The 20,731-nt window shown below is 46.8% G+C and overlaps 1 protein-coding gene across 1 annotated transcript in view; it reads left to right on the plus strand.

The window, feature by feature from the left end:
* The window catches only part of EXOC4 (exocyst complex component 4), a 351,428-nt gene that overhangs the window by 276,831 nt on the left and 53,866 nt on the right, over positions 1-20,731 (plus strand). Inside the window, exons 12-14 of the mRNA XM_066550131.1 lie at positions 2,291-2,427; positions 12,020-12,175; positions 17,425-17,603. Of these exons, the coding sequence (XP_066406228.1) occupies positions 2,291-2,427; positions 12,020-12,175; positions 17,425-17,603 (472 nt within the window). The remainder of the gene's footprint in view (positions 1-2,290; positions 2,428-12,019; positions 12,176-17,424; positions 17,604-20,731) is intronic.

Raw genomic sequence — 20,731 nt, forward strand, 5'->3', positions numbered from 1 at the left:
GCAGGAGATCAGTTGATGTCATGGATCTGCTGGAAACCCCACCCTCCTCCCACCACTGAAATCCTAGTGGAAAAGGAAAAATCTGATTATCCACACAAGAAGGAAAGGAATTGCTTTTGTCTTCTGTGTTCCTACATGAACTAGGGAGGATTTGCTTCTCTTTTTTATTCCTGAGGGATCAATGGTGACTTTAATCCCTCAGCACATTGCTCAGCCCATCCTGGGCTTGGCTTTAATCTCAAACCCCATCAGGCTCTGCTCAGGTGAGACCCCACCTGCAGAGCTGCCCCAGCCCTGGAGACACAGCAGCAGCACCTGGAGCAAATCCAGAGGAACCCGTGGAGCTGCTCCAGGGCTGGGAATGTTCCCCTGGAGAAGGGGGGGCTCCAGGGAGAGCTTCCAGCACATTCCAGGGGCTCCAGGAGAGCTGCAGAGGGACTGGGGCCAAGGCCTGCAGGGACAGCACCCAGGGAATGGCTCCCAGTGCCAGAGGGCAGCCAGGGATGGGATCTTGGCAATGAGGAATTCCTGGCTGGGCTGGGATTGCCAGAGCAGCTGGGGCTGCCCCTGCATCCCTGCAGTGCCCCAGGCCAGGCTGGACACTGGGGCTGGAGCAGCCTGGGATGGTGGGAGGTGTCCCTGCCGTGGCAGGGGTGGAATGGGATGAGCTTTTTTCTCCGGGTGCAGTTGGGAGCCAAGAACATCCCAGGAACAGCACAGGCAGTGCCTGAGCCCTCAGGGAACCCCCATCCCAAGGATTTGGGAGAGTTCCCAAAGAGGATGAGGTTGGAAGGTGCTTTTTAACCAAGTCAGGGACAGGAGCAGAGCAGGATCAATTCCTGTCCCTCAGGGGCTGCTCTGGAGGAGCAGGATCAGGGATCAGGGTGATGCTGCCACGCTTTAATCAGGAATTCAGCACAGAGGTGGAATTTGAGCTGGTGGGGTTGTGGCACAGCCATCACACCCACATGGGGGTTGATGGGGTTGTCCTGTGAGTCACCAACTTCTCCTCAGTCCTGATGAACACAGAGGAAGGGGGGCTCTTTCCAAATCCCTGGGGTCCTCCCATGTAATTTGAGTCCAGAATTTCTCAAATCAGCCAGGGTTCCCAAACGCTTCAGTATCTTCCTTTGCTGCAGTTCAGGAATAACCCTTCACTCTACTGAGACCATTAATAATTCCATTTATATCAACCTGGGACTTCCATGACCTCCCCTCTGTCTTGTTTGCAGCAACAAAATCAAACACAGTGGGCAGAATAAATACAAAGTGTGCCAAGGCACCTCAGAAATCCCAGAATTCATACGGAGCTGTTGAAATCTTGGACATTGTTGGATATATGGTCATTCCTGCAGGCTGGAGGAAACCAAACCTGGTCCTCAGGGGTTTTAGTGTCACTCTGGGCTCTGTTTAGGGTGGCAAGGTGGGCATTGATCAAAGGCTGGGCTGGAGGTCTGGGAGGTCTCTTCCAACCTCAGTAATTCCAGGGTCTGTAGGATATGGAGCAGCACTTTGTGCTGTGGGTACCTCTAAAAATCACATTTATGCCTTTTGAGGCTGCAGCTAATAAAGAAAAGACCTGGTGAACTGCGGGGTGCGGAGGATCAGGAATGGGACATCACGCCATGATCAGTGTGATCAAGTGAAGCCAAATTTATTATCCCCAAAAGGGCTCTATTTAAAATAAATTTCTACTGTTTATGCTAATCTCTAGCTAATACATGATTGGTTAATCCTAGCTGTTCACACGTCTAAAATAAAATCCTGATTGGATTTTCTAATTTTTCACACGTCTTGCTGTGGTCATCTGGCTCACCCATTGCTTCTCTTTTTTCTCACTTTCTCAAGATTGCTGACAAACTTGCTGAGTCCTGATGACTCTTCTTGTATCTTTCTCAAGGACATACCGACCCCATTTCTGAATATGTCCATTATCCATTGTTTGTGAGCATTGTCCATTAGTGCCAGCAGGCTGGATTGTGCATCAGCTGAATGTGGCCACTGTCTTGCAAAAACTCCTCAACCTGCAAAAAATCCTCGACGGTGAACTTCAAGAAGCGTCTCAGAAACCCCAATTTCCAGAGCTGATAACTCTTAAACCACTTTCCACCTATTTCCTTTCCCTCGTTCGTTCAGCCTGGCAGGAGCCACTGGCAGAGCATCAGTTGCACGTTTGTGACAGCAATTAGCAAAGCTGCGCCTTTGTGACAACAATTACCCAAGCAGGAGAGGGCTGAGGTACAGGTTCTCCAATCTGCTGCTCACAGCTGGGCTTTTGTCCCCTCCCCAGAGCACGGTGATCGTGGAGAAGACGGTGCAGGACCTGATGGAGCTGATGCACGACCTGAGCGCCTACTCGGACCAGTTCCTCCACATGGTGTGTGTGAAGCTGCAGGAGTACAAGGACACCTGCACCCTGGCCTACAGGTACAGCCCAGGGAGGGATTGCTGCTGACAGCAAAATTAATGCTCAAACATCAGAGGTTTGTGTCCAAAAAGGAGACAGAGGAGTCTTTTTCCTACTCGAATAAATGTAATATTATATAAATATAAAATAAATATAAATATAAATAATATAAACACTATAAATAATATAAATATAAATATAAATATAAATATAAATATAAATAATATAAACACTATAAATAATATAAATAATGTAAATATAAATATAAATATAAACAATCTATTTAAAATATAATAGTATTCTATTATAAATATAAATTATATCAATTTAATTATATAAATATATAAAAATTAGAATAAATATATATTTGTATAAAAATAAATATAGTATGTTTATCTATAATGTATAAATAATATATAAATACATGTTTATATATTATATTATATATAATATATAGGTAATATATAAAAGATATATTTATTTATATAAATATATACTATATAAATATAAATATATAAAATCTTCTATAAATATTTGTGGAAGGATAGAATGGAAAAAAAAATGCAGAATTCCTCTCACACCTGAGGAGTTGCAGCTGTACTACTCACCAAAGATTAGGAGCAGGCCTGCCCTTAACAGGCCACAGCTGTGTCCAATAAGGGTGAGAGCTATAAAAGAGTGGGTCAGGTGGGTGAGGAGAGAGTTGGACTTTCTTGGCTGTGCTGTGAGGAACTGTCCATGAGAAATCATCAAGAAGGTATGGAACTTTTGCAATAAGATGGCAACAAATATGTTATTATTGAATAATGGGAGAGGCCATGGGGCATTCCCCTGGGATCTCAAATTTTTGGAGGACGCAGCCTCCCTTTTATTCCAATTTCCCAGCTGCTTTTCTCTTCTCTTTTTCCCTGTTTCTGAGGTACTTGAGAGGTTCAGATTTCCCAAAACACCTGATACCAGAGATTTCCCTCTAATGTATAACCCTCCCTTTTAATTTTTAATTCTTATGGAATTTATGGGTTTTTCTTCCCCATTGTTTCTTTCATCTTTCAATATCTCATTTCATTTATCAGCAAACTTAAAGTTTATTTATAAAAGCAAGTACCTTTTTCCATTCATCATTCAGTGGAATCCTTCCCGTTGTGTTTTTTTATCTCCCAGTGCTGGTTTTATCCACCAGCAGACCCAGAACTTGTTTCTAAAGACAAATCCATCATTCCTCTCACTGCTCTTTGGGCTTGGCTGTTGTCTTGGTTTGAAAAGCCAGGTGTCTGCTAAGGGAGGCAGGAGCCTCCCCAGAAATGGAAAATGCAAACCCCCTCCCTCTGAATTGTTATCATTTTGAAATGAAGGGGCTCTCAGGCAAAGATATGGGAGTAGGAATAAGAGTTATTTATTAGGAAAATTAAAAATACAAATGCAATAGTACAAACAAGAAACCAACCCACTGTCAGAGTGAGAGCAGGAGCTGCCCCCTGTGTGTCAGGGGGTGGCACAGCCCCATCCCATGGGGGCTCAGCCCTCCTGCAGTGCCAGCTGTGGCTCTGCTGGAGCAGGGATCCTGCACAAGGGGGGAGTTTTCCTCTGCAGCTCCAGGGCTGCTGGAGATGGGCCTGGGCTCCCTCTGGCAATGCAGGGCAGCAGAAGCTGCTCCTCTGGCAATGCACTGGGCAAAGGCTGCTGGGCTGTCCCAGCACCTCAGATTGGATCCAGGTAGGAATGCTTGGCTCCTCCCCTGGGCGCAGCATCTCCCCATGGGATGATGGAATTGGATCAGCCCTGCAGGGACACTCAGTGGCCATGGACAGCAGAGATCTCCTGGAGGGAGGATTGGCTGTGGGAGAGAGAAAGAAAAAACTGCCCCATGAACAGAGAGAACTGCTCCACAGATGGGAACAGAACACACACCCCCATTTCCAGCCTTGGACAGCTGTTCTGGCAGCGGTGGTCAGGAGTTGCTTCTTCAATTGGCTCTGCTGGAGTGGTCGATGCTGTTCCCTTCTAGGGATAAAAAAGCTGTAATGATGGTCAGTGGAATTATGAGGAGTTGTGGTTTCCCAGTGGATTTATCCACAGCACAGAGTGGTTTAGGGTCTTGAGATGTGGATAGCAGTGGTGGTAGTGCTCAGAAATTACTCCAGTTCTTCCCTTGGGCAGGCAGGATGAGACCTTCCCAGGCCTGAAGGGGCTCCAGGAGAGCTGCAGAGGGACTGGGGCCAAGGCCTGCAGGGACAGCACCCAGGGAATGGCTCCCAGTGCCAGAGGGCAGCCAGGGATGGGATCTTGGCAATGAGGAATTCCTGGCTGGGCTGGAATTGCCAGAGCAGCTGGGGCTGCTCCCTGGCATGTCCAAGGAAGGAATGGTTGGACAGGACTTGCAGCAGCCTGGGATGGTGGAATTTCTCCCTGCCCATGGCAGGGGTGGAATGAGATGATTTTCCAGATCCCTTCCAACTCAAACCATTCCATGATTCCTTTATTAAACGTGACCTCAAGTTGGCCACTGAGAGTCTAAAGTGTCCTCTTTAAAAATAAATGCCTGAATGTGCCTTTTGCTCTCTGGTAAAGTTATTCAGATTCTTCATTTGAACGTTTTTAAGGAATTCAGCTTTATTTGAATTGTTTCTGTTGAGATTTGGGTATTCAGGTCTCATGGCGATTTAGGAATTTCAGGATGAGAAGAAATGGGCATAAATTGCACCAGGACAGATTTAGATTGGAAATTAGGAGAAGTTTCTTCCCTGAAATGTTGGTCAGGCATTGGAAGGAGCTGCCCAGGTGTGGAGTCCCCATGCCTGAGGGGATTTAAAGCCCTGTGAATGTGGCACTTGGGGACATGGGTGGCCCTGGCAGCGCTGGGAACGGTTGGATTCAATCCTAGAGGTCTTTTCCACCTAAATTATTCAGTGATCTTAGGAATCAGGAACCACAGGAATCCACACACTGGGTTTGGTGAAAGTTTCCTAGGACAATTCTGTAAACTGACAGGGAGTCACCAAATGCTCCGTCCTTGTCCCACTGGCATTTTGGGATCATCCATCCCTAACATTCCCCAACCAAGGCATGGAAGATCAGGGCACCCACTGGCCATGGACGTGTTTGGGTTAAACCATTCAAATACTTGTTTTATCAGAGATTTCCTGGGTGAATATCAATAAATAACTTCAAGGACACCCCAGTTATCCATCTGTAAAACAGCGCTCCTGGACAGGAAAACCAGGATCGTGCCTCATCCCATGGGGATAAATAATTCCATTAAAAACCACTACAAGATGCTGCAGGAATGTGGGCTGGAATAGCTGCTCTACATCATCCCCTCCATGGCTATTGAGCCTGAAAAAGCCCTTGTGCTTCCTGACCAAGAAATTACTTCCCATTGCCTGATTTTATTCAGGAAAAACTTCATCCGGCGAACGGCCTCATCATCATCATTATTATTATTGACAATAGCAGTGAGCAGAGGCTAAACTTTGCCTGAACACCCCCCTAAATCGGGAACTGCTCGTGTGCCATTGTCCAAAATACTCCTTTTTTCACCCAAAACTTCCCTGCCTGGACCCAGACAATGCATTTGATTTGTTTGGCTTGAACTTGACACTCCTTCCTTCCTTCCTTTGCCATTCCTGGCTTTGGCACCTGCTGAGGGCTAATTAGGACAACGCTAATTTGGCCATCTCCTGATTGCAGCGAGAGGGGAAAAAAAACAGGAAACGTTCTGGTTTTGCTGCTGGCAGAGGACTGAAATAGAAACCCGGATCCATCCCCGGGAATGCAGGGGAGCGGAGCCTTCCCGCCTCCATCCGCAGGGATGTTGTGCCCTCTGCAGGGACCTGGGCTCCACACAGCCCTGCCCTCTGCTCCAGGGTTTTCCCTGGGCTCTTGGCATGGGTAAATCCTGCTGTTGGCAGAATTCAGGACATCCCTCTGGCTGTCCTGGATGGCTCAAACCCCTGCCAGGGGGCTCAGAGACCCTGGCACAGAGCCCAAGACGCCTCTGTGACTTTGGTTACGACCCATGGAAAAAATTACCAACCTTAAATGAGGATCTGCAAGGTGAAATTAGAAAGACTTAGACTAAACTCGAAGTAGACTAATAATTAGTTTGTCACGGGGTGAAAAATAGATTTTTGGGGTTTTTAGAATGGGGGTTCAGGGGGCAAGATGGAGGAATCTGGGTGTGTCCAGCCCTTCTTCTTCTTCTTGGCCTCCATCTCCTGCTATGTTGGCATTTTGGATTGGTTTAGGGTAGAAGCTCACAGTCTTAACACAGGGGATAGGTATTGGGAAGTTTTGGTGAATAATGTAGTTTTTAGTATAAAAAGATAACACCGCCCTGAGGGCAGTCAGTGTGCCACCGACCAGCCTGCTGAACAGACCTCAGCAGGCCAGAGAAAGAATTTTATAGATTAGAAATAATAAACAACCTTGAGACTGAGAACAGAAGAATCCTGACTCCTTCTTTGACTGCTGGGCTGGGAAAGGAGACTCTCTAATGCATCTCAGGGTCACTCTGAGCAGCAGAAGTCCTGAGAAGGTGATGGAGTCAGGATTATTTACAGCTCATTAAAATCAGGATTAACTCCTGGGAGCTGGGAGTCGATCCCACCCAGCAAAGCTGCTCTTGGGATTGGCCAAGAGTGAGAATTTGGGAAGGCAGAGAGATGTTTTTGTGGGATTTGTTCTTCCTTCAGGGGGGATGTGAGCGAATGTGGGTGGAAAAGCACCCAAAGGGAGGCTCCTCCAGGCAGGATTTGATCCGGAGTTCTCTGCGGGAACAGCTCAGGAAGGAACGTCAGCACTGGGAAATGCACAGCTGAGATTGTTCATGTCTGAGCTCCGTTTGGCTCGTGTTTTCCAGGGATTTAAAAAGAAAAACATCAAACCCAAGGGGGCTGGATGGGGTTGGACACTCCTATAAATAGCAACTCTCGTGTGTTAATTGCTGACGAATTTTGGAAGTTCAGCGTAGGTGAGGTGCCTCCTGCAAATCGCATTTCTGTCCAAAATTCCAATTCCAGTTTGCCACCCAAACTGTTTACAAACGTCAGCTCTGATTTCTGACTAATTGATGAGGAGCTGGGGCTGAAAATGCAAATAAAATGGGAGATGGAGCCCCCAAACCTCCTGCCGTGCTGGCAGCACTTCCCAGTCGTGTCCAACCCCCGTCTCCAGCAGATTTCCAGGAGAGCAGCTCAACTCCAGAGTTAGGAACCATTTTGTGTTAAAAACCTGAGTATAAAGCCATTTTTGTGGGGTTTTTGGGCATACTGAAAGGAGAAACCTGCCCAGTTCGCAGCTGCTGACCTGAACGTGAGCCCTTCTTTTTAATCCTCTGTCAACAACCTTCTCCAACAGAATTTGCTGCCTCAAATGCAAAAATTAATCTCTCTCCATGTTTTCCTACATAAATTTTCCAGTATTGTTCATGTCCACGTTGAAGTTGCATGTTTGTATTTTGTTGTCCACTCCAAGCTCTGTCTTGTGCATCCACCCCCTTCTTCCCCATCTTCATCCTCACCTTGTTCATTTTGGAACCTCTCTGAAGGCTCTGAGTAAGGGAACCCCTCACCCAAATGAGCCTTTTAGTCTTAAAAGGAGATGGGCATCACCAAAATGTGGTTCAGAGAGTTTAAAAGGTGATGAAATCCTCTGGAGGTGCTCAGCTCCCTCTCTGGAGGCAGCTTCTGGTGACCAACCTCCTTTGGCTGAACTCTCTCAGCTAAATTTGGGGGAAAAAATGGGAAATAACCATGCTTGGATCACTCAAAATGGTGAAGAAAAGAAACCCCTCCTGCCTTCCAGCCAGGCAAAATAAATCTGAGCCCCTTTTTTACTGAAAAAGAGCAGATTCATTCAGCCAAAATGGGGCAGCCAAGCAGGAATTTTTGATTCCCCAGGAAATGCTTTCACCACTCGTTTTTGCTGCTTCTTAGTGGCATCTTCCCCTCCTTCCGTGAACTTCTGGGGTTTAAGTTGCCTTTTTGACTCTTTTTTTGGGGCAGAGGTGTCTCCTCAGGCTGTGGGTGCCTGGCCCAGCTGCTTTTTAACCCTTGGTAGCACAAGCTCAGCATGGAAACATCACCTTGGCCGTGGGAAGAGGGAAAAATCATCCAAAAATCCACCTGGCACAAGGCAGAGGAGCCCAGTGAGCCCCTGTGACTTCCAGATGTTTCCTGCTGGAAAGCCAAGCCCCCCCCCAGCTGTGTCCAGGGGTATTCCCATATTATTTCCCATAAGAGAAATGATTCCTCAGAGTGCAGGATTGGTAGCTGGGAAGGTGTGACACAGACCAGGATTTTGGCCACGGCATCAAGGCTGTCTCTCACTCACCAGCAGGCTGGGAATGGGAAAGATTTTGGGAAAGATTTATCCAGGACAGCTGTCCCAGACTGATATTCCATATTTTATGGTGTCTGCTCCACACTAAAAGGGGTTTTTCCATCATTTTTCCTCATTCTTTCCTCTGGGGAGGATGGAGCAGCTTGGTGGGCACCTGGATCCAGCCCAGGTCAGCTCCCTATGGCAGCAGCAGGAAAATCATGGAGCAGTTTGGGACTGGGGGAGTTGGGGTGGAAGGAAGAGTTTTGAGCTTGTCCTGGGATAACTCACTCAAGGATACAAATTGGATTGAAGGTACAGAGCGGGAGCACAGGCTGAGATGCTGGGAAGAAAATGTGGGGAAAAGGAGTTGGGAAAAGCTGGGTGTCCAAAAGAGATTTGGGGATGTTCCATCCTCTTCAGCATCTTCTTGATGAGGGGGTGGTTGGGGTAAAACCAACACCAGTAAAAATCAGGCGGTGTTGGAACCCTGGGAAAGAGTGGGGATGTAATTCCAAGGGATCCAGGCAGTGCTGGGGCTGTTCCATGGATTACTTTGGAGCTCACTGGTTTCAGTGGATCCATGGATCTTGTCCAGAGAGGGCTTCCCTGGATCCCTGGAATGTCCAAGGTTGGACAGGGCTGGGAGCACCCTGGGACAGTGAGAGGTGTCTCTGCCCACGGCAGGGCTGGATCTGGATGGGCTTTAAGGTCCCTTCCCACCCAAACCATTCCAGGATTTCATGGACCCATGGGCACCACCAGAAGGTGAGGAAAGCAGGAATCCTGGATTAGGCTCTTGGAAAACTCTGACCCTGGAAAAGGCTGAGTTTGCAGCTTGTCAGAGCATCCCAACACCCTCCCCATCTCCTCCCAGCACTGACTCCACAAATAATTGGGATTTTGAGGATAATAAGGACCATAAAACAGAGAGTGGCTCTGTGTAACTCCTGGGCACCATCCATAAGTGAGGAGAGCAGGAATCATGGATTAGGTTCTTGGAAAACTCTGACCTGGAAAAGGAGGATCCCAGGTGGAGTTTGCAGCTTGTCAGGGCATCCCAACATCTTCCCCCACTTCTTCCCAGCACTGACTCCACAGCCAATTGGGATTTTGAGGATAATAAGGATCATAAAACAGAGAGTGGCTCTGTGTAACTCATGGGCACCACCAGAAGGTGAGGAAAGCAGGAATCCTGCATTAGGCTCTTGGAAAACTCCGACCCTGGAAAAAGCTGAGTTTGCAGCTTGTCAGAGCATCCCAACACCCTCCCCAGCACTGACTCCATGAACAATTGGGATTTTTGAGGATAATAAGGACCATAAAGCAGAGAGTGGCTCTGTGTAACTCCATCAGGACCCTCCCAAAGATGCCCTGGGTGTCTGAGGGGCCACGATAAGGCTGGAAATAATTGAAGAGAGCAAACGGTGGACTTGGAGAGAGCTGAGCTGAGAGGGAAATAACAGAGAGTAATGGGATGAAACTGAGGAAAATAAAACACCAGCTCGGTATCAGGAGTTTCTTTATCCAAGAGTTGGATTTGTTCAAGTGTGAAATAGACTCCCAAGGGAAGGAGAGTATTGCTGCAGTCATTTAAATGTGCAGAGGACAAAGCCGTGGCTGGTGTGTTCCTGGAACTGTTGTCTTGCCTTGGCACAGCAGTGCCCAGAGATCATCAAACCCCCTTTCTCCATCTCAGGTGTCAGAGCTGCTGGTGGAGCTCTTTTATCCCCCCTCAGTTTTCACCAGGGTGAAAAATAAAAGACCTTTTTTTAATATTTTTTTTTCTCCTGAGTGGAAAAACACCACCTCCCCCCCAGCAGCAGAAGGCCAAAGAGAAATGTTGAGGTCTTGTGTGGCAGGAAACAAAACTCAGCCTTTTGTGTGTGACAGATTGAACGTGAAACTTGGAGGGAAGGAAAATTTGTTTGTAAGCGCATGTGACAAATTCATTTTCACAAATCCTGTGTGGTTCCTGAGCTGAGCTTGTTTTCCTGGTGCATGGGGAAAGGGTGGGATGAGAAATGAGCCGTTCTCCTCAGGATGGATCAGAGCTGGCTCCTTTCTTGCTGTTTTCCTTTGCAAAACGCAGATGCTCGGGGTGTTGTTGTTTTTATTTCTATTTATTCCCCAAATCACCACCTGAATGCTGCTGGCACCTCATCTCTGCCCCAGAATTCCAGCCTGGAGCTGGGAGAGTGTGGCTGGAATGGCTCTGTCAGGGGGTGTGGGGGTGTCTCTGTTGGCCCAGTCCATTCCAGCCTGGGAGAGCTGGGAATGCTCCCCTGGAGAAGGGAGGGATCCAGGGAGAGCTTCCAGCACATTCCAGGCCTGCAGGGGCTCCAGGAGAGCTGCAGAGGGACTGGGGCCAAGGCCTGCAGGGACAGCACCCAGGGAATGGCTCCCAGTGCCAGAGGGCAGCCAGGGATGGGATCTTGGCAATGAGGAATTCCTGGCTGGGCTGGAATTGCCAGAGCAGCTGGGGCTGCCCCTGCATCCCTGCAGTGCCCAAGGCCAGGCTGGACACTGGGGCCGGAGCAGCCTGGGATGGTGGAATTTTGTCCCTGCCCATGGATGGGGGTGGAAATGAGGATCTTGAAGGTTCTGGATTGACTCCTCCAAATACAGCATCCCATTTGTCTCCTGGAATTCCCAGTCAGGAATTCAGATCAGTTACCCTGCCAAAACCACAAAACAGGGAAATTCTTCCCCATTGGAACCCGCTGCAGTCCCTGACTCAGTTTCCCACATAGGATTTAGCTGGAATCTCCATCAGGAGATGCTTTGGATTACTTGGAAAGAAGATCCTGGACTCTTCATTCCCCTTCCTTGCTTCAGCCCTGGTCCCCAGGCTGTGGGGGGAGGTGGTGGCTCCCATCCAGGTGTCCTGGGCTGGTCCCACCTGGCACTGACCCCACTGTGGGCAGAGCCTGCTGAGCTCCACTGAGATCCCAGAGGGAAATGATCCATGGAGACACCAGTGCAGGGTGACCTCCTCCAGCTGGGTGCCAAACTGAATTCCCAGGCTTGCAGAATTTAGGAAAATGGCCCTTTTTTCCCTTAGAAGATGTCTCAAAGTCCAGCAGGAGTTGTGTGTTTAAGGGAATTTCCCACCCTGTCCACCCGTGTTGCTGTCCCTCCATGTGTGGATCCTTGCCTCACTCAGGACTGATCCTTTGCTCAGTCCCCATGTGTGTGATATGGAATGAAATGAATGGCACAGAATTAAATGAAAATGTCCCTAAAAGCAAGATCTGCTCCTGCCTGAGGTGTTTGTGGCTGGTCTCCCTGCAGGACCATCGTGCAGTCGGATGAGAAGCTGGTGATCAGCGCCTCCTGGGCCAAGGATGATGATATCAGCAGGCTCCTGAAATCCCTGCCCAACTGGAGCAGCATGGCTCAGCCCAAGCAGCTCAGGCCCAAGAGAGAGGAGGAGGAGGATTTCATAAGGTAAAAAATGGTGGGATGTCAGAGCATCAGGAGGTAGCTCGGTCGGGACAGACAGAAACGAGACATCTCTGAAGCCAGGTGGTGGAATTTGGGGTTTATTGCACAGGGCCTGGGTGCAGGGCCCTTTTGGGATTTGGGGTTTATTGCACAGGGCCTGGGTGCAGGGCCCTTTTGGGATTTGGGGTTTATTGCACAGGGCCTGGGTGCAGGGGCCTTTTGGAATTTGGGGTTTATTGCACAGGGCCTGGGTGCAGGGGCCTTTTGGGATTTGGGGTTTATTGCAAAGGGCCTGGGTGCAGGGGCCTTTTGGGATTTGGGGTTTATTGCCAAGGGGCTGGGTGCAGGGCCCTGCTGGGATTTGGGGTTTATTGCAAAGGGCCTGGGTGCAGGGGCCTTTTGGGATTTGGGGTTTATTGCAAAGGGCCTGGGTGCAGGGGCCTTTTGGGATTTGGGGTTTATTGCAAAGGGCCTGGGTGCAGGGGCCTGCTGGGATTTGGGGTTTATTGCACAGGGCCTGGGTGCAGGGCCCTGCTGGGAGCTGCCAGCCACAGCTCAGAGCAGGCCTGAGAGAAGAGAGGGGCAGAGAGGATGAGAGGGTGAGAGAGTAAAGGAGTAAAAAAGGTAAGAGAGTAAAAGGGTAAGAGAGCGAGGTTCCCGTTCCAATACCATAAATCTTCTTCTGTGTTGAATATTCTGATTCTCACTGACCAATCTAGCACAATAAACCAATCCTAGAGCATTTCCATACAGCCTATAAGAATCACTACATTACCATACTGTGTTACATTTTAAACCCTACAAACTCCCCTTTGGGCCCCTTCTGCCAAGCTGTAGGGTCTGCTCTGCCCCTTGGGCCTGTCTGCAAGCAGAGGGTGTTGTTCCATCAAAAGGGGATCACCTTCAGCCAGCCACACCATTGTTTTCCAGTTGTTCAGTAACTGAGGGATCTCAAAGCTTGCTTTCATTTCAATCTCACTTATAGTTTCTGTATTCTCAAAACCTCTTGCCAGACAATCATATTTATAAGGCTTTCCTGTTTCATCTCCCCAACAGTGGGAAGTTGGGAAAGGGTTTCAAGGAGAGCAGCAGCAAATCACAGGAACGGATTCACAGCATTTTCACAGCTGTCCAGTCCACAGGAGAATCATGGAATAATCATTTGGGAAATGGGAAAGGCTTTGGAGATCAGCCAGTCCAACCATTCCCAGCCCTGCCAAGGCCACCACTGACCCTGTCCCCAAGTGCCACATCCACATGGCTTTAAATCCCTCCAGGGCTGGGGACTACACCCCTGCCCTGGGCAGCCTTTTGGAGGAAGAAATCTTCCCAATATCCACGCTAAGCTTTTCCTGGTGCAATTTCTCCTCACTCTGCTGTTCTGACAAAGCCATTTGGGAGCTGTCTTTGGGATCCAACTCAGGGAAGTGCCTGGGATTGGGCAAGGAAATTGATTTTGAATCCACCCAAATCCTTGTCCTGCTGGTTGGTGTTGCTCTGGTCACCCACGTGGTGAAGGGAGCAGCATTTTCTGACCTAAAGGAGGGGCCAGCTGGTTGTACTGGGAAGAAATTCCCAAAATATGTCAAAGGGATCTTTAATTTGAGCCATGACCTGATGGAGTTTCCCCTCCATCCCAACTCCAGGCACTAACTCAGGGGAGCAAATGAAACATTCCAACATTTCCAGCAGGAATTCTTTTGGAGACAACTCTGTGTGCCCAAACCAGGTTGTTCCAACCTTTCATGCCAGTGGAAGCTTGGAAGGAGCAGATTCCCTTTCCCTGCACGCTGGGAATGGCTCAGCTCCTGTGAGATTCCAAAGGCTGCACATTCCCATCCCTATTCATCACTTCCTTGATTGGCACTTGGCTGTAAAAGTGGAGGAGGAGGAGAAGCTGTTGAAAATAACAAGTCCAATTTGCCCAGATTGTCATTTTCCTCCTTCCCTGCCTGGAAGCCCCGTGACAGGGAGGCTGCAGCCTGGAGAGGATGGGATTTGTGGGGTCACAGAAGGGTTTGCAGCTTGGGCAGGGATTTAAAACATCCCCAGGGGAGCAGGGGGAGCCTGCAGAGCCCTTGAGGTCTCTGTGCGGTCCCCGAGTTGAATTTCATGGATTCAGCTCTCACCTACTTTCACATTTATCCTTCATTTCCTCACCTGGGAAGCCCCTCCTGGCTCTCCCTGTGATTCCTGATCCATCGTTTTGGGATAGCAAAGCTCCAATGGGCTCTGCTGGCCGAGTGGAAATTCCTGGCTAGGCAAAAACAGATGGGTGATGCTGACAGAAGCAACATTTTCATCCTAATGTGCATTTTATTCCATTCATTCCATCCTCCTGGCTATTCATTGAAGTATTTTGTGGATCAGAGGAGCTCCAATGGCAAGACTTTAAGTCATCCACACTGAATTTCCTGGGAAAAGCTCCTGTGCTGTGGCTTTTTCCAGCCCAGGTTCAGGACAAAGATCTTTTCTCAGTATCTGTTTGCACAGAGCATCATCTGCTAAGACCCAGTTCCTGTGGCATTAATTTAAATCATAATAATTGGTCCGGGCCAGATTTAGCCAACTGATGGCTTAGAAACTTCCTCCAGCATGGGTGGGTGGTGAATAGATCCCTCCTGAAAGCTTCAAAATAAAATTAATTGCTTGTCCAGTTTTTTGTCATCCTCCTCCCATTTAAGCAGCCTTTTCTCAGCCTTTTCTCCTAATACAAAGGAACATGATTTCAACAGATTTATTCGCTGCTGCTGCTTCTTTCTCTTGGCACTGCTGATGAATTGGGAATAATTTCTGCCTGGACACTGCAGAGGGAAGCAGCTCCTGTGGAATCCTTGGTTAGCAGAGAATGAGAGCTCATTTCATTATCATTTAACCTCTAAGATATTTAAAATTTCAGTATTTGGTGTTCATGGGCCCTAATTCTTGGCTGGCAGGTCAGGACTACACCTCCCTTCCTGGAAAAGAAGGTTAAAGCCTAATGAAATTTGGGGAAATGTTCTTTTTTGGATGTGGATTTGCTCAGCAGCATCCCTTTATAATTATTGGGAAATTAAACAAATCCTGAAAGTTCACCAGCAGTTTTTGTCCTGTGGCAGCAGAAGAGATCCATGCTCAGCTTTCCTTCCCTCCCCAGCTTTCCTGTAACTCATTTGTTTAACTAAAAAGAATCCAAACAACAAAAAAAATCCTTGTACAAAATAATCCTCAGCCTGTGGACAGAGATTGATTTTGTTGTCTTAACCCCTTGCTGTCTCCTGAGCGAGGAGATGTCAGAAGGCACCAGCAGAATTTCCCATTAATTGGGAATTATCACCATTAATGGGGAATTATTATTATTATTCCAGTGGGAATGGGCAGCCAGAGGGGCCTGCTGGGGCATTTTAGAGCTTGGTGAGTGTAGTGGTTGTGGTTCACTAATTCAAGATTTTTTCTCTTTTGAAATTTTTTAACTAATGTGTTGATGAGTGTGGTGGGCTTTGGTGTTGGTTAATTATTGGTGTACTTCTTTCATGTTGTGAGATGGGATTAGGAGAAAGGTAAAGTAGGTTTAAAACTTTCAAAGGGCACAAAGCATATTTTATTAAAAGCTTTTTTATTTTAAAAAAAGGAAATTTTATTAAAAGGTTTTTTATTAAAAACTAAAAGAAAAAAAGTTGTAAGATCAAAACAAACTGGATTTCCTCCCATTCCAAACCACAGCAGTGAGGGGAGGAAGAGAAGCAAAGCCAGCCTCTGCTGCTGGAATTGGGATTTGGAGCTCTGGGGTGGGTGTGAAACAGGCTGCCCTCATCTCTGGAGAAAGGGGATCCCACAGCTCATTCCCCAGGCAGAGGTGCTGCTGATAAACCCCAAAGATGTTCCCAGCTCTGCCTTGGGGACGGAAAAGCAGTTGGAAAAGAGCTTGGATGCAACTCATATTACTAATATTGTTAAAAAAATGTAAAGACAGTTTAAAAAATACTAGTAATAATGCCATATATCATTAAACTTCATATATTTATACAATTTTACAGCACAAAACTAACCAATATTTTACTTCTCATATGACAACACACTCTTCACTGTGGCATTTGCTGGGTCCCCAGGATGAAGGAGGAATGAGTGAATCTGACTCCATGTTCTCAGAAGGCTCATTTATTATTTTATTATATTATATTAAAGAATGCTATATTAAAATATACTAAAGAATACAGAAAGGATACAGACAGAAGACTAAAAGATGATAATGAAAACTCCTGACTCTCTCCAGGGTCCCAACACAGCTTGACACTGAGTGGTCATTAATTAAAACAATTCCCATGAAACCAATGAAACAATCACCTGCTGGATAAACAATCTCCAACCACATTCCAAAGCAGCAAAACACAGGAGAAGCAAATGAGATAAAATTGTTTTCCTTTTTCTCTGAGGCTTCTCAGCTTCCCAGGACAAGAATCCTGGGTGAAGGGATTTTTCATAAAATATGATGGTGACATGTCACTTCCAAGATTGAGAACAGAAAAGATTCTCCTGCTGTCCCTGATTCCACATTCCTCAGGGGGGCTTTGCTTTCCTGTGAGAGCCTAAATGAGAGATGTGGGACTCCAGGCAGCTCTCCAAAATGCAGTTTATTGTATCCAAAATGCAGTTTATTGTATCCAAAATGCAGTTTATTGCATCCAAGGTGTCACAGCAGCCCAGGGCTGTGGGTGACAGAGCTGTGCCCACAGCTGTCAGCTCCAGCTGCAGGCAGCCCTGCAGACCCTTTGGTTTTGGTTACAGTGCATTAGAGACTTTTCTTTGCTGAGCATCTTCATGCAGTAGAACCAATCTATACCTGAACTGTTATCTACAGCCTGTCATAACTACTGTAATTACCATATTCATGTTACTGTTCTCCAATCACTCAAAGTTAGTGCATTACAGTTTAAGCTAGAAGTTGGTTTTCAGTTTTCTTGCAGTGGAAAATTCTGAGACCTTTTTTCTACTTGCACCATTTGCTGCCTTGTTTGCCTGTGCTCTCTTTGTGCTTGGTAAAAACATCTTCTTGTTTGGGGTGGGTTTATCCTTTGCTCTAAGCCATAAAACCCCTTCTAACTAACACACCCTTTGCCTCCTTGGTTATCAGCAATTCTTTTCCTCTATATCAAAACTTGCTTCCATCTCTGTTCCTTCATCAGACTCTACATTTAAAAATCTTTCTGCTAAGCATCCATATCTGTGAGACTTTCTTGTCAAACGTTCATCCTTCCCAACACTTTCCATTTCAGGGCTGCTTTTGGCAAAGAATCCGAAGTTTTGATCGGGAATTTGGGAGACAAACTGATCCCTCAGCAGGAGATCCTGCGGGACGTCAGCGACCTCAAAGCCTTGGCCAACCTGCACGAGAGCCTGGAGTGGCTGGCAGCACGCACCAAGGCAGCTTTCTCCAGCCTCTCAGCAGCCCAGAGTGAGTAACCATCAGAGCAAACCACTGCCTGGGCATGGGGACAGCAGAAATGTGGGGTTTGAGCAGGTTTTGTTCCTGCTCCCCAGGCAGGTTTGTGTCAGAGAGAAACAGAAAGTGAAGCAGCTTTGTCTGTTTGTTCCTCTGGGGGCACTGGGAGGGCTCCAGGGGCATCGTTGCTGTCTGGGTTTGAAAAGCCAGGTGTCTGCTCAGGGAGGCAGGAGCCTCCTCAGGAATGGAAAATGTAAACTCCCTCCTTCCAAATTGTTAAAATTTTGAAATTAAGAGGCTCTCAGGCAAAGATATGGGAATAGGAATGAGAGGTTACTAGGAAAATTAAAAGACAAATATAATAGTGCAAAAAAACACTGACAGAGTCAGAAATTACCTGACAGCCTGTGGGTCAGGGGGTTGGTGGCAGTCTGTCTTGGTTTGGAAAGCCAGGTGTCTGCTAAGGAAGGCAGGAGCCTCCCCAGAAATGGAAAATGTGAACCCATTCTCTCTGAATTATTGCAATTTTGAAATTAAGGGACTCTCAGGCAAAGATATGGGAGCAGGAATAACAGATCTTTACTAGGAAAAGATATGGGAATAGGAATAACAGATCTTTACTAAGAAAATTAAAATACAAATGCAATGGTACAAACAAAAAGAGAAAAAAAATACTGCTAGAGCAGGAGCTGCCCCCTGTGTGCCAGGGGGTGGCACAGCCCCATCCCATGGGGGCTCAGCCCTCCTGCAGTGCCAGCTGTGGTTCTGCTGGAGCAGGGATCCTGCACAAGGGGGGAGTTTTCCTCTGAGGTCAAACTCTGAGTTTCCCCCCTGTGATCTCACACACTCCTGTCCAAACTGCACACCCACAATCCCAGTTCCACCATTCCATTCTGGAAGCTTCTCCAGGCCTCAGGGCAGTGCAGGGTTCTCCTGGGGGTCAGTGCCTGCAGCACAGAAATCTCCAATTCTCAGCAGCCAGGGCTCCAAGAAGTTAATTGCTGATTGCCTTTGGGATAATTAGGAACTGAGGGACAGCAGGTGGGTGAGTTTAGCTTCTTTTTGCCAGGGTTGGGATTAAATGCCTGAGATGGTGTTTCTTGTTTGGACTCAGATGTTTGTTAGTTCTTATCCATATCACAGTCTCACAAACCCTGAGTTCTACTACACCTCACTCTAACAAATTCAAAATGGAGCCCCATCTCTCTCTCTTTACAAGGCCTTTTAAGGCTAAACTGTCCAATTAAGAAATGACACCTGAATTATTTTCACTTTTAACCCAATAACCAACCACCCATGCCCTGCAATGGGGACTTTTTAATCCAAGGACACAAAACCACCCAAACCCATGGAGGAGAAGGTGAAGAAGAAGGACCAGCCCTGCCCCCAAACCTGCATCTTGCTTTATATCTATTCCTGCATTCTAAACCCTTAAACTCTGAGTTTCCCCCCTGTGATCTCACACACTCCTGTCCAAACTGCACACCCACAATCCCAGTTCCATCATTCCATTCTGGAAGCTTCTCCAGGCCTCAGGGCAGTGCAGGGTTCTCCTGGGGGTCAGTGCCTGGCAGCACAGAAATCTCCAATTCTCAGAAAATTTCAAAATTCCAACAGCCTTTGTCTTGCTTGGAGCTCTTCCTCCTGCCCAGCATCCCTGGCATTAAATCCTGTGTGTTTGACAAATCCTGAGCATCCCCTGCTGTCTCAGGGGGTGCAGGGGACAGCTGAGGAGCTGGAAAAGGAATAAAAACCCCATACAACTCAAGGGGAGCCCAGGACTCAGGGGAATGTGTGAGGGTACAGGGAATTTCTGCAATTTCTGCAGTTTGGTTTGGAAATTTGGAGCGGAATCCTGAGGGAAGGTGCCCAGGACTGGGGGCAGCTGAGCTCTCCTGGGAGCTGGGAGTTGAAAATCAGCTCAGACTTTTTTTTTTTCCCTGGGAATTTCACAAGGGAGATTTGCTGGTGCTGAACAAAGTCACAGTGTTTTATGTCCATTAATCATTCTTGGCAGCAGAGCCCCTCTGGTGACTGAAATCCTTCCTGTGGCTTCTAATTCTGCTCTGGAGCTGGGCTTGGAACTCCTCACTCAGCTTTCCCTCATCAGATCCTTTGGATCCAAAAGGAAAACTAAAGTTACAATTAAACCCCAAATTACTCCAGGTAGCTTTAATGTTCCTGTAACCCAGACTTTGACTTCTCCATACCTGGGTGACAACACTTGCTCTGTTCTAGCTTTTTATGGTTATTAAACAAATAACAAAATTAAACAAAACCCACTGGGAAATGCTATCAAGGTTCAGTAGCCAAATATTTCTTTAGTCACCAGGAGAGTTCTTGGGGCTGAGGATTTATGTTCCAACAGTCAGAGCTGTTAAAATAAAACATCATTTACAACTTGAGGTCTGGTTGAAACTCAGGTTTTTTAATAAATCAATATTTTCCAGCTGTTAAAGGGCACGAGCATGACTTTCAGGCCTCAGAGAGGACGTTCCACACGGTGGTGAATAAACACAAAAGCACAAAGTGTAATATTTCAGTTGGCAGCATCTCCTGACAATAAAAATCCATCTTCCTTTGTAATAACTTCATCCTAAAATGTCTGTGCACAAATGCCAGGCGTGTCTGGAGCCAGGGGAAGAAGGGGCAGCGGTAGGAAAGGACAGAAGCTGTCCCGACCTCCTGCTTATGCCTGAAATTTTCATCCTTGATTGTTGCTCTGTTCTGCCCCAACAAGTGGAGATTCAGTCCTGCTCCCACTCAGGGCATTACCCAAGTGTTCAGGGAGTGATCAGGACCTGAATTTTTGGTGCAATGCCAGAACTTCCCTAATCCCAACAAGCTCACGTGGAAGTGGTGGCCCTGGGGGAAGGCAGCAGATTTTCCAGCAAAGCTTCCTTGGATGCAAACAATTTAAAAAGATATTTTATTATTTTTTTTATATTTTTTATATTTTATTCTTATATATTTATCTATTTTATATTTATATTTTTTAACATAAATATAAAATCGTATGTGTTTATAATATTTTACATATTTGTATATTTATGCATTTTTATATTTATATTTTATATTATAGTATTTATATTTAATTATAAAGTATTTATATGTTTCATAAAATATATAAATTATATTTA

The sequence above is a fragment of the Molothrus aeneus genome, chromosome 5 (assembly GCF_037042795.1).
Source record: "Molothrus aeneus isolate 106 chromosome 5, BPBGC_Maene_1.0, whole genome shotgun sequence".
Classification (NCBI taxonomy): Eukaryota; Metazoa; Chordata; class Aves; order Passeriformes; family Icteridae; genus Molothrus; species Molothrus aeneus.